The sequence below is a fragment of the Pleurodeles waltl genome, chromosome 3_1 (assembly GCF_031143425.1).
Source record: "Pleurodeles waltl isolate 20211129_DDA chromosome 3_1, aPleWal1.hap1.20221129, whole genome shotgun sequence".
Taxonomy (NCBI): domain Eukaryota; kingdom Metazoa; phylum Chordata; class Amphibia; order Caudata; family Salamandridae; genus Pleurodeles; species Pleurodeles waltl.
The window spans coordinates 181,902,465-181,916,931 of NC_090440.1; the positions used below are offsets into that span (position 1 = coordinate 181,902,465).

Genomic DNA, 14,467 nt, shown 5'->3' on the forward strand with positions numbered 1-14,467 from the left:
CCATCTGGCCTATCCTCACCCTGATCTTTAATGACTCCCTACCACTATTACCTTCCCGGACACCGCCTGGAAACATTTCACCATCCTGCCACTACTAAAAAAACCTACAGCAGATCCAGCTTCACCATCAATCTACAAACCCTTCACCCTGCTATTTTAACTGGCAAATGTTTTGGAAAAAGTTATCAACAAAAGACAAGCAAAGCACAGTGAGAACCCCCTCCTAGACACATTCCATTCAGGATTCAGACCTAACCATAGCACCAAGACTGCTTCATCGCAGCCCTCTGATGAGATCTGGCTCATCATGGACCAAGGTGACAACAAGGCCTATGTCTTCTTTGACCTCTCCACAGCTTTCAACACCATCTCCCACCTGATCTTAATCCAACACCTCCACAAGACAGGGATTTGCAGAACAGCTTCTAAATAGATGAGATCCTTCCTCAAATCCTCAAAGGCCACACACAGAAGGTCAGCCTAACCTCTCTAACCTCTTACACCTCCAAATCTTCCAGTCTGATCTCTGGTTTCCCCCACAGGTCATCCCTTAGTTCCCCGCTCTTTAATGTCTAAATGGCTTCGCTTGCCAATGGTGTCTGAACCTTTGGTCACATCCCGCCAATGACACTGCCAACACCCAGACAAAGTTTATCGACTGCATGTCAAAAGGCACTGACTGGATGAAATCCAACTGCCTGAAGCTCATCTTGTATAAGACAGATGTGGTATTCTTTGGAAGTAACATCACCCTCTGGTCCTTGGTCTGATGACAATCAAAAAGTAGGCCATACCTATGCCGTCCAGCCAAGCCAGAAACCCACAGATCATGATTGACAAGGATTTCCAGCCAAGTCAACTTAATCACCTCCTACTGCTTTTACACCCTGAGAATCTTCAGGAACATCTTCAGATGGCTTCCTCTCAACACTCATTGAACTATCACCCAAGCCCTAATCACCAACTAGCTAGACTGTGGGAATGCACACTATGTCAGAATCTCCACCCAACACACTAAGGCTCCAGATCATCCGGAAGACAGTGGTCAGACTCACACTCAACATCCCACGCTCCACCTACATCTCCACTCATCTCAAGGACTTCCAGTGGCATCCACATCTATTAGTACTCTCAGTTCAAACAACTCACTCACTCACACATACAAGGTACTGCACAACCTAGGTCCCACCTACCTAAACAAGTGCATCAGCTTTCATACCTCTACTGGACATTTTTCATCTGCTAGCTGTTGGCTCGCCTCCGTCTGCACATCTGAAGAGCTGGCACCGCACCCTTTTGTACCTAGCTCATAAAGCCTAGAACAAACTCCACCTCACATTAGAACCACCAGCTGACTCCTGGAATTTCAGAAGAAACTGAAAACATGACTTTTCTAATAGGCCCCAGCCAAGGCACCTCTCAAAGGGCCAGGATACCCACCTGGGTGAGATGGTGCTCTACAAATAAATGTAACATAACAATTTTGAAATATATGTAATACAGGCAGGCCGTACTGAAAAAAAGAAAACCTCTTCTGCATTTTGAAGGTATAATGGGATGTCACCCAGAAGATGTATAATCTTGAATGGAACCTATGGCATCTGCCAGCCAGCATACCTTCCTGAAGAAGATCCGGGAATGTTCTTGTCCAGTGCGGTTGCCCCAGAAATATTCTGTAGAAGAGTATAAGATGCAATTAATACTTTACAGGAAAGATTTCAACAGTAGTATAAGACCACTTAGGTACAATACGTTCACTTGGCTCCATTAAGATCACTTGTTCACAATAGGAACACTTGGGTACAATAAAACTGTTTGAGTACAACAGGATATTTTGGGTATAATAAGACCACTTGTGTACAATAAAATAACTTGTGTACAATAAGATCACTTGGGGACAATAAGGTCACTTGGGTACCATAAGACTACTTGGGTACAACGTGGCACATAGGTTATTAATCGACTAATAATGAATAAATATATTTATGCTTTCACAACAGAAAGACTTATCAAATAGCAGGGTTACCACATTTAAACATTGAGAAGCTAGTGCCTTGTACCCATAAGAATTGGCAATGACAAGTTGTAAACAAAGTGTATGAGTTTATTTAATAACAGATCGAAGCTGCAGGCTACCTCGGGCAAAGAATGATACCTCAGAGTGGGCATTGAAAAATGTCAGAAGTTTCCACCTGAAGCGCAGAGAAATGCTTAATATTGGCCTTGGATAGATGCACCACTTCTCAAATCTTGAACCTCAATATAACCTGGGAGATTGATAGAAGTAACAGGGGCGGCTCCTTCCTATGGCGAAGGAGCGCCGCCCCCCTGGACAAGAGCCAGGAGATGAAAAGTAAAATGATAATTGTACTATTGTTTTATTTTTAATCTGCTGGCTCAGCCAGCAGTGCAGGGAGGGGCGGGGCTGGGTCATGGGAGGAGGAGGGGGGAGAAGTATAGAGTGCACCTAAGTGTGCATGTGTTTTTGGCCAGGCTGCAGAAACTGCACAGACCCCAGGGCTGTGTATGAGCATCAGTCACTGTGCTCAGACCAATGCTGATGCTGCTTTCAAGCTATTTTTAGCATGAAAGCAGTACCAGGATTGCTGGGGAGCCTGTGCTGGGACACCACATCGAGGGAAGAGGGGCAACGCGACAGGAGACAGAGGCCGCGGTAAGGTAAGTTTATTTTATTTATTTTTTGTGCCCCTCTCAGTCTCCATCCCCTCCCCCCGGCAGTCAGACCACCATGAAAAGGCAGGCAGAGAACAAGGTTGTTATCAACAAGGCGGCACAAGACCGCCTTCAGCCCGTCGGGATCTGAGATCCTGGCCGAGATGGCGGTTAGTTGGTGGGTCACCAGCCAACCTTGTAATGTGATGGTCAGACCACCACAGCTGCGGGGGTCCGACCACCACCGCGAGACTGGCCAGACCACCACAAGACCGCCAGCCTCGTTATTGGGCCTTACATTTGCTTTTCACTTTATCATGTACAAAATATATTCTATATTTTTATGACATCATTTTAGATGGACACGTGGAGAGAATGGCTTTAGTCTGTTTTCCTGTAGAATTTATTTTTCCTCTAATTCAGTTTAAGCTTCTATCTTTGTAGCCCTAGAGTTTCTTGCTTGTTGTCCAGTATGCAGCTCATCGACTAACCTGATGTGGGAATGGTTCAGTTCCTGAGGACTGAAATTGCAACACATGGTCCTGGTACTGCAAGGCGGCACCATGACTCCTCTCCAACTCCAGCTCACGTTTGCAATTTTCCAGCTCATTTTGGAGGGATGAGGTGCCGTCCTTCAATATAGAAAGGAAAACAGTGTAAGTATTCAATCAAATTTCAAAATAAAAAAATATATGATTCAGTCATTCAAATCCATTACAATAATAAATACAGTGTTTTAATAACATAATATTAACAATGATACAAACATAAAGGCAATGAATATATATAAAAAATGCGTGAAAAGCAAGAGTGATGAACACGTGTAAAAGGCCAAAAGGGGCACAGCTCAAAAGCAGTAAACTACATTTCAGAACATTTGGACTGTAAGGCCATTATAATCATCAATAATATTAGGTGGGTGGGGCCTGCAAATAACAATTGGCCGGATACGCCAATACTGCAGAGTATTTGTTTAGCGCTCCTTTGTAAACAAAAGCTGCTGATTATTGCAACTAAAATATTTTGGATACGTGTAAGTATGCTATCAAAGATGCTTAACGATGAGTATACTAGGGGACGGCAGTAAAAATAACCAAACATGGCACAGGACCCTAGGCCTGCAGCCAACAGCTGGAGTGTCAGATGTTGGTATTTTGAGAAAGCAAATCTAAAGACCTTCAAGGTCCTCAAGGAAAAGTGCTGTATTGGGTTTGCTGGTCAGCTAGTTGTGCAGGAGAATATGTGCTGTTGTGGTAATGTGTAGGTTTAATAAGACTGCCAACAGGGTTTAACCATCAAAGTATGACAGCACCGAAGCTCCAGAAGATAAGTTACCTTCAGCCTCCTGACCTCCGACTCTATCTCCGCCTTCTCTTTCTCCATCTCCTTCATCTTGCCCCTGCCATGAGACACATTTCAAGAATACGGGGGTCAGCTGTAGGGTCAGCAGAGTACCAGCACACATCATCTCCCTGGAGGAAAGTCTGATGTTCAAATGGACCAAAAAGGACAACAAGCTAGCCCCACATACACCTGTGACGGGAGTATTCAAAGTATGATATATCACGAAGGTGTATAGATGGGTGCACACCCCGGAACTATATTTGCTTTGGGACTCTCCCACTTTCCCAAGGATTTCAGGTGCATTAAAGAGAACTGAATGGACCTAGACCCAGGTCTCTACGGGGTCACTGTCGAAAAGGCAGGTGGCTACCTCCACTGGACTAGCAGACCATACTCTCAGAAGAAAGTGCTTTAAATTAAAAGTAGGATATTCTGGGATACTCTTCCTAAACATCCTCAGGTGAGAGAGGAACTACAACTGGACAAACCTGAAGACAGCTCTTTTAACACATCTGCCTCTCTTCCCAGAAATCTTTCTCGACTTTGATCTGTTATAATTTTGGAAAGAATTCTTTAAGATTTGACCAGCTGTGGACACATCTTTTCTCGCGAGAAACATTCCGAAAATATTTTAAAAAATCACTGAATACTGCTTGCAGTGCTTACAAATTTTAAATGCTCTGATGATGCTGACACACATTAGTAATCGGAGGAAAGGATAGGGATATTGGTCAAAAAGATACACTCTTGTAATACCCAATTACAAAACTTATGTTAAAAAGTAGCCACTTGGGTCAAAGGTCGTAAAACCTAGTTAGGTTAAGCTTCAGTAAATAAAGAGATGCATTTACCATCATTAAGTAACTTCTAAATACGTATGAATTGCTTTGATAGTGCAGCTGGATAGACCATACCTAGTTAAAGTTACTATTTTAATATTGTTTGCACATTTATTTCCCAAATTAAACAATTCATTTTTATGAACAGCCAACATGTCTTTCACCTTGTAAGTGGTGCACAGGCCAGACTGCAACACACTGATTATATTTACATGCAACATTACTGCAGGTCCTACATGGGAACCTGATCATCGCTCCCTCAAGTTTGATTTTATTTGAAGGTCAATTAATGAAGATCACTTTGTGGGATCAGGTTATCTTCTCAAGAATTACCACTATGGTCATGGATATTTCGATCTGATAAGTACCAACACACAGATATTCATAACCTTAAAGACCTTGGGGCCTGATTTAGAAGTTGGCAGATCACAATGGTGATGGATTTCCCGTCCGCTGAAATCTATTTCCCATTATATCCAATGGGATTTAGATTTCGGCAGGCAGGACATCTGTTCCCATTCTGACAGAGTAAACCATTTTCCAAGTTCTAAATCAGGCCGTAGATCTCTTACCATTTGGTACTAGTCTCTGTTAGCCTTGAAAAAGCCCTAGGCCTGCAGACTTTCAGACACTTGCACATTTTCAGACCCACATGTATTTCCTGACTCATGAAGATTTTCACACATTTAAATTTTAGATGGACCAATTTTAAGACAGAGTTAGTGTTTAAATGAAAACAATGTTTCTGTCATATAGGTCTTCAGAGACATGCAGATTTAAGGCATCCAGATCTTTCGAAGAAGGCACCTTTTCCTACACATGTAGATTTGCAGACAGATATAGGTTGATAGACATATACATGCTTTCAGACACACAGCTTTTCAGAAACAAGCAGTTTTCCATAAACAAGCAGACACCTGCCTATTTTCCAAAACCTGCCATTTTTCACACGTGCAGATTTTCAAATGTATGCAGATCTAATGAAGCATGAAGATTTTCAGACATGTCCAAGTTTTCAAATTCATGAAGATTCCTAGATATCTGCAGGTTTGAGACACATCCAGATTTACGGTCAGATCTTTAGACAGAAGAAGAGTTTATGAAAAATTCAGATTTTCAGACATATCCTCGCATGGACTGGACGCTGTGCTGGTATGTCAAGTTTCCTTCTTAAATAGCTATGGAAAGGGCAATTCCTCCTAGTGGTCATGGTGCCACCCTACATTTAACAGTACACTTGAATGCTGCCGCACACCACCACCTTCAAAATGCGCAGTATTTGCATAGCAGACACTGTGCATTCTGAGGATGCTGGCAGGGGGGGCCCTGCACAGCCGACGACATGATCGTGGGCCGTGCAGGGGCCTCCTTGTGGGTCCCAGCACTTCCATTCTGCCAGCCTTCCCATGGCGATGCAAACTACATAGAAAGGCTGGTGGAAAGTGAAGTCGTGATCAGCATGGTGGTGCCGGCATTTGCACCGCCGCGGCTAACCATCACTTCAACTGCCGCCAACCCACCGGATTCTGTGATCTTGGTGGTGGTGGCAGTTTCCTGGTGGTCAACCACCAGGATGAAATCTGGTGGTCGGACTGTCAGGAGTGCGGCGGTTCAACCACCACAGCGAGTTTGGTGGTCTGTGGACTGCCATACACGCAAACTTTCCAATGAGGCTCAGAGTTTTTTGGTCTTAATTGACTAAAACAACTGCAAAGATATGTCAGATGGCCTAAAGGTACATGTATTAGGGGGCCATGTGATGACCCTCCTCCCGAAAAAGCACGATATAATTTTGGGGAACCAAGCAAAGCCCCACTGCCTCAAAAAAAATATGAATGAAAGTAAATCTTTAAAGAGAGCGAGTGAAATTTAGAGATCTTGGCGTCCATAGTATATAAAATAAACATGCATAAGATTATTCTTCACCGATAATTTCTGGATCAGTAAAATAACCCCTTACTTGTTTTTCTTCACCTCCTGTCGAAGCGACTCCAGCTGGGTCGCCAGCTTCTTTGAGTCTGAACCCTGCAGAGACAAACATCACACACAAGGAGTGCCATGTTAATTGATACATCAGTACACACTTCTCAAAAGGCAACTATTCAAGGATGTAATAATCCTAGAACACCTTTTTTAAGGTGCAGCTGATGAAGCCAACATCAGCCTGTGTAGCAAGCTGTATCATTGCAACCAACATACTGTCATACTGTGTTTGGCATCCATATTATGATTCAATGCCCTGAAAAACTGAAAAGATCCTACCTTATTCATATCTTGCATAGATCTTTGAGAAGCCTATAGGATCTTCTAATATGCTGAGGTAGCCAACCTGCAAATAAATCTATCTATCTATCTATCTATCTATCTATCTATCTATCTATCTATCTATCTATCTATCTATCTATCTATCTATCTATCTATCTATCTATCTATCTATCTATTATCCCATACTGGCACCCCTTAAGGGTATTCTACATTTTGTAGCACATCTCATCCAGGCCCTGGTGAACTATGACCAGATCACCCTTATCTGATGAAACCACAATGGCTCCCTTAGTCAGACTGTACAATCCTCAAAACCAGCTGCATCTTTTACAAAACCTTCATAACCAACACGCTGCTTATCTTGCAAACAAGATCACCATCTCTCGTGGCTCTCTGCACACCTGCAGCCAGGACACCATTAGACTGCAAACTAAAAAGTGTAAAAAATAAAAAACATGGCAGCAGGCCTTTTTCATCTCTTCATCCAAGTTCTGGAACAACATCTCCATATCCATTTGGCCATCTCCAATGCTGCTCTAATTAGGGGAGGAGTTAACAACGCATTAACAATCCACAAACCACCTACCTTTCCTATCACTTTCTAACTTTATGCTTGCTTGTCCTTGACCCTGAACAGCACTCCGCTGCCTTTTGGCTAGGTTTGAGCTATAGAAATATCATATACATTCACGCATACATAGATACCTACCTACCTACCTACCTACCTACATAGACACATACATACATACAAGATGATCAAAGTACAAGTTAGTGCAATTTCCAATTTGAGGGCTGCTGTGGATGTTGCCAAATCGTGTCAGTTGAGATGGATGTCTTAAGCTAAGTTGGAAGAAAACCTCAATACAAAAAGAACAATAAACACGTGCCAAGTGGTATCACACAATCACTTAGAACAGCAGATACACATTGCAAGGGGCAAACTTGCAATGCATGTAGACTGTTTTGCAACGCATTTGATTAATCAATTACATTAATATAATTCGGTTCAATGTCACAAAATATCAAACCACACTGTTTAAAGAGCATAAAAAATTGTGTTTACAAAGCTTTTTTTTCTGCCACATAATTTTACAATTTTTGCGTAAATGCTTGCATGTGGTTGCTGGGGTCAGCTGAATAGTTTCTTAGCATATATGTCATTAAAGCCAAGAAATACCCACAAATATCTACAGGTCCCGCAGGGCACTGTGGAAAGGTGGATGGTTGCTTCCTCAGCAATTCAGAAACATTTTTTAAAACCAATGTCATTTCAACAAAGTAATTATCAAATTGTGCTACACCAATGCTATGCAGTATGGCTAAACATTTTTTTTAAAACTGCTAATGTAGCCTGCTGCATCATATTGTAGGCATTGCACCACGCATGTCCGTGCCTGCAAAATGATGGCAACACTTTCATTTCTTTGTAGTTACCGCTCTGAGTTGGATCAATGACTAAAAGAAAAAAAAAACATGCAAAAGTGTTTTTTTAAGCGGATGAGGGAGAAGCAATACGGGATGGAAACAACATCAGAGGCACCGATGGGGGCTCAAACAATATAACGGGTGCAGGTGGGGTGAAGCAACACAGAGGGCATGGTGAGAAGCAGATGACAAATAGAGAGACAAAGGGAGCAGAGTGGGAAAGGGAGCAAACAGGTGAAAAACAGCAGTAGGGAGACGTTGGGGCACTCATCGAAGGAAGTCAGTATACAACGCATGTTGCCTTTCGGTGTTGGTGCCATCTTAGTTTTGCTTGCAAGTCATGAGTGTGATACTGTCTGTAATCAGGCCTACATCACAGCTGACGCCCTACCTTGGCCATTGCCTCTGGATATTTTAGGGTGGCCTCTTCCAGCTCATTTTCCTTGGCCTTCAGGTCTACGGCTGCCTGCTGCCATCTGTCCTTCCAGTACTGGGCCACTTGCTGTTGATCCTGCAGCTGGGAGGCTAACTCTGACTGCTTCTGTTGGTGAGCTGCTCTCAGCTCCTCGCAGCGGGCTTCCAGAACCTCCTTTTCCTTCTCCAACTCTTCCTGGGAGACTCTATGAGATACAATAGCAGAGATAAAAGAGTAAAAAGCACTTCTGCAGCCTTTACAGCCACACATACTCATGACCAGTTGTTTGTTTCCAGGATGGGACAGCTCTACTTGACCCTTACCACTCCTTTAAAGTCTCTTCTTCTGCCCTACCAGCCCTGAAAATACTCATCTGCAAGCAGTACTGATAGTGGGGTTTGCTCACCCTAATGACCCTGATCCGGTATTAATAAATGATAGGGTGGTGCCTGTACAACCAAGTTGGAATGCTTAATCAATTTTTTGAATGTGCACATCAAGCGTAAGGGTTAAATGCCCAATGGTGAACCAAACAGTGTCTAGAATTGATATTGTGATAATAACAATAAATGTGTAATTCTTCTTTACAGTTCTTTTCTGTTATTTGTTATTGCTTCCTAACGTCATAACGTAGGGTAATGGTGCACAAAGCAAAAGATGAATATAGCATGGAGATCTCCATGCTATCTAACCTTTCCTGTAGGAAAAAGAGCACTAAAGAAAACTAAAGCTTTACCATAGCAATTTTATGTATAAGAGTTCTAGACTGAGAAATCTTCATAAACTCAATATCTTGCACACCAACCTACATTATTTCTTATATGTTACAATAAGTATTCATCAATTAATCCATCCAGAAGCAAAACAGTATTTGAAAAAGTCCCAAGGTTTAATCAGCAATCCTCTTTTATTTGCACTGAACTTGTTTCTTGTACATGTTCGTAATCATCCATCCATGATGACTGTCATCATTTTGTGTCATGGCGTTAACAGCAGCAGGATTAACACTGAGACATTAATCAACACATTTGAAATATTTGAAAGGAGATGTGAATGATCTGTATGCTACGTGCCTCAACCCTGAAAAAAGACAAACACTTTTTGGTGACCATACCAATTCGTACTACAGGTGGGATTGGACCGTGTGAAGTACTAATAAAAGAATTGAGCCCTGATGAAGTTCGTATAGAATGAAACAAGTTGACAATTTGGCTGCGGATTTTACATGAAATTGGATTGCTGAATATGAGCATTTATAAGAAACAAGTTATGTGCAAATAAATGAAGATTGCTGATTAAACCTTGGGACGTTTTGGAATACTGTCTTGCTTCTGGATGGATTACTTGATGAAGACTTATTGTAATATATATGCAATAAGATAGGTTGGTGTGTGGAATCTCATTAGTGATAATTGGTGAAAGTTTTCTTTCGATAAAAGGAGGGTGTGCTGGTCGACCTCTAGATTCATCGGCACCCTAGGAGCTCACCGTGAATAGGGGTGACAATAAAAGAAGAGCAGCATTAGTGTTGCCTTGGCAAGTTTGTTTGTAAATCATTCATAAACTCAATATCTACTTAACAACGTCTCATGACAGCTTCTCTTATAACTTTTAAGGCACTTGGGGGTCATTCTGACCCTGGCGGTCTTGGACCGCCAGGGCCAACGACCGCGGAAGCACCGCCAACAGGCTGGCGGTGCTTCCTGGGCCATTCTGACCGCGGCGGTAAAGCCGCGGTCAGAAAAGGGGAACCGGCGGTTTCCCGCCGGTTTACCCCTGGCCCAGGGAATCCTCCATGGCGGCGCTGCTTGCAGCGCCGCCATGGGGATTCCGACCCCCTTCCCGCCATCCCGTTCCTGGCGGTAAGGATGGCGGGAACGGGTGTCGTGGGGCCACTGGGGGCCCCTGCAGTGCCCATGCCACTGGCATGGGCACTGCAGGGGCCCCCTAACAGGGCCCCATAATGATTTTCAGTGTCTGCAAAGCAGACACTGAAAATCGCGACGGGTGCCACTGCACCCGTCGCACCCCAGCAACTCAGCCGGCTCCATTCGGAGCCGGCTTCATCGTTGCTGGGTCTTTCCCGCTGGGCGGGCGGGCGGCCTTTTGGCGGTCGCCCGCCCGCCCAGCGGGAAAGTCAGAATGACCGCTGCGGTCATTTGACCGCAGTGCGGTCTTTTGGCGGTCTCCGCCCGGCGGGCGGTGCCCGCCGCCTGCCGGGGTCGGAATGACCCCCTTTATGTCCCTATCTCAATTGCCTTTATTCTGACGTGATGCTCAAATCCCTTGGGTCAATTTACAAACTTTGCCGAATCATGAACTGGAAATCCCCAGCGCTTATCTCTACAGTGTCTCTCATTCTTATGGAATGATGGCTTTTTCTGTCTACCTCTCAGCCCTTGCAGCACACACAGCACTCTTTTCAGAGCAATGTGTTGTGACCAACACCCACCATAAAACATCCTATGTAGTTCCCAAGCAAACAGCCAGAAGACTCACCAGATAAAGGAAGAAAGGCACCTCATTTCATGTGTTTCGATCAGCTTTCTTTAAGGGCAAGGTTGACCATATTGGCCCTTTCTGAAAGCTGTCGGTTGCCTTCCATTCTACTCAATAGCACAGACTAGGTTCTGGGTTTAGAGGGAAAAATGTTGCTGTGCGTTGATGCCACACACATGGCAGAATAGCCATTAATACTAAAATCTGAGTAGATAAGGTTAATCAGTACATCTAAAGTCATACTGCACTGATGTGCCTGACAGAACTTTAGAAGAAGCCCTTAGAAAAATAGATGTTCTGGGGACCTCAGGGTATCAATTACAGACTGCAATCCGCCAAAGGACCTTCATTAATGCCAGATTTTCTCTTTGTTATGTCTGTATGCCATATTCTACATGATATGTTGAACATAATTGCATCTGTGCTCTATGTTTTATTATGGTGTAAAATTCTCTTTTGTAAATGGCATGTTTGTTTGGACCCTTTCTCTTCACCTGCTTCTATTTTGAGCCTAACTGATTTCTTCTTACCTTTTCTAGCATCACAGGTGGTCACAAGACCTTCAGAGATTACAGCTAGTTCTCTTGGCCTCTCAGAAACAAAAAGTTTTGAACCCAACAGAGATCATTCTCAGAATCTCTAGGAATTGAGAGACAGAAGTAAGATATTCCAAAGATCAGAGCCAACCCTCCTAAAGCAGTCTATAAGACCTTAGTTAGAATAAGGCAGGCAAATTCTGTGGACTTCTACTTCAACAATTAGTCATGTCTTCAAATATTGAGGTCTCGAGGCCAAAAGGATTCTCTTGACTTTAATTACTATTTTGGACTTTTGAAGGTTGTTTGAAGTTAATTTATTTAAAAGTAAGTGGCATTAACATACTACAAGCCATAAGCATTACCTGGTGCAGCTATGCTGTGGTCTTAGTCACAGACACGACCTGTGTTTGAGAGATTGATCTAACAGCAAAAGAGGGTGGATATGAAGACAACAGTGTGCTGATCCACATCTCAAGTCCCCACTCCTGCCCTGATCCACCTCTTTCCCTTGTACCTCAGTTCCTCACAGCGCTTCATCAGTGACTCCATGTTGTCCCCCTGGCCTGGTGTGTCTCCTTCAACCACAGACATCAGCACCTCCTTCTCTCCTAGAAGTTGAGCCCTCTCTGTTTCCAGAGCGGTCACCTGATTGGTGAAGATTTTCTTCTCGGCCTGTAGCTGGTGGAGCTTGTCCAGGGTGGCCTCTAATTTCCGCTGGGTTTGTCCCAGTTCAGAGGAAAGCTTCTCGTGCACCTGATAAGGAGAAAGCATCACTCTTTAAATCGATCTCTCTTTAGTTATCAGCACAAACCCTTCATTTCCCTTACTTGATAAAACACAACTAACACTCAGACCCCCTGCGGCTGTGCGTACAGTCGTTAATGCCAAATTCACTACCTTCAAAACGCTGTAAATGTATCTGCAGAAAAAACAAAATACTTTTACTGTAGGTATTAAATTACTAATGTCCTTTACGTCTTATATCAATGAAGGATAGCTGTTTGAATTTAGTTATGGTAAGATTTTTCATGTGGTGCCTGTAGGAGGCTGGACTGGCTTGTAGTGAGTACCAAGGGGTACTTGCACCTTGCACCAGGCCCAGTTATCCCTTATTAGTGTATAGGGTGTCTAGCAGCTTAGGCTGATAGATAATGGTAGCTTAGCAAAGCAGCTCAGGCTGAACTAGGAGACGTGTGAAGCTACTACAGTACCACTTAGTGTCATATGCACAATATCATAAGAAAACACAATACACAGTTATACTAAAAATAAAGGTACTTTATTTTTATGACAATATGCCAAAGTATCTTAGAGTGTACCCTCAGTGAGAGGATAGGAAATATACACAAGATATATATACACAATAGCAAAAATATGCAGTATAGTCTTAGAAAACAGTGCAAACAATGTATAGTTACAATAGGATGCAATGGGGAAACATAGGGATAGGGGCAACACAAACCATATACTCCAAAAGTGGAATGCGAACCACGAATGGACCCCAAACCTATGTGACCTTGTAGAGGGTCGCTGGGACTATTAGAAAATAGTGAGAGTTAGCAAAATAACCCTCCCCAAGACCCTGAAAAGTGAGTGCAAAGTGCACCAAAGTTCCCCTAAGGACAAAATAGTCGTGTTAGAGGGAGAATGCAAGGAAAACACAAATCAGCAATGCAACAACGATGGATTCCTGTCTGAGGGTACCTGTGGAACAAGGGGACCAAGTCCAAAAGTCACAAGCAGCTCGGAGATGGGCAGATGCCCAAGAAATGCCAGCGGTTGGTGCAAAGAAGCTCTTACTAGGCTGAAGAACTGTGAATACTGCAGGAACGACAAGGGCTAGAGACTTCCCCTTTGGAGGATGGATCCCCCACGCCTTGGAGAGTCGTGCAGAAGTGTTTTCCCGCCGGATGGACGCCAACAAGCCTTGCTACACGCAAATCGTGCGTTTGGCGTTTTTGGACGCTGCTGGGGCCCAGGAGGGACCAGGAGGTCGCAAATTGGACCTGCAGAGAGAGGGGACGTCGAGCAAGACAAAGAGCCCTCACTGAAGCAGGTAGCACCCGGAGAAGTGCCAGAAACAGGCACTACAAGGATGCGTAAAACGGTGCTCGCCGAAGTTGCACAAAGGAGTCCCACGTCGCCGGAGACCGACTTAGAAAGTCGTGCAATGCAGGTTAGAGTGCCGTGGACACAGGCTTGGCTGTGCACGAAGGATTTCCGCCGGAAGTGCACAGGGGCCGGAGTAGCTTGCAAAGTCGCGGTTCCCAGCAATGCAGCCCAGCGAGGTGAGGCAAGGACTTACCTCCACCAAACTTGGGCTGAAGAGTCACTGGACTGTGGGGGTCACTTGGACGGTGTCGCTGGATTCGAGGGACCTCGCTCGTCGTGCTGAGAGGAGACCCAAGGGACCGGTAATGCAGCTTTTTGGTGCCTGCGGTTGCAGGGGGAAGATTCCGTCGACCCAC

General features: G+C 44.0%; 1 protein-coding gene across 2 annotated transcripts in view; it reads right to left on the minus strand.

The window, feature by feature from the left end:
* LOC138283907 (myosin-2 heavy chain-like) overlaps nucleotides 1–14,467 on the minus strand; it is a 212,936-nt gene that overhangs the window by 91,225 nt on the left and 107,244 nt on the right. For both annotated transcript variants that reach the window (XM_069222124.1, XM_069222123.1), the window contains exons 11-16: nucleotides 12,514–12,752; nucleotides 8,938–9,166; nucleotides 6,817–6,881; nucleotides 4,009–4,072; nucleotides 3,165–3,305; nucleotides 1,618–1,673 (exon numbers count right to left, since the gene is read on the minus strand). In XM_069222124.1, the coding sequence (XP_069078225.1) occupies nucleotides 1,618–1,673; nucleotides 3,165–3,305; nucleotides 4,009–4,072; nucleotides 6,817–6,881; nucleotides 8,938–9,166; nucleotides 12,514–12,752 (794 nt within the window). The remainder of the gene's footprint in view (nucleotides 1–1,617; nucleotides 1,674–3,164; nucleotides 3,306–4,008; nucleotides 4,073–6,816; nucleotides 6,882–8,937; nucleotides 9,167–12,513; nucleotides 12,753–14,467) is intronic.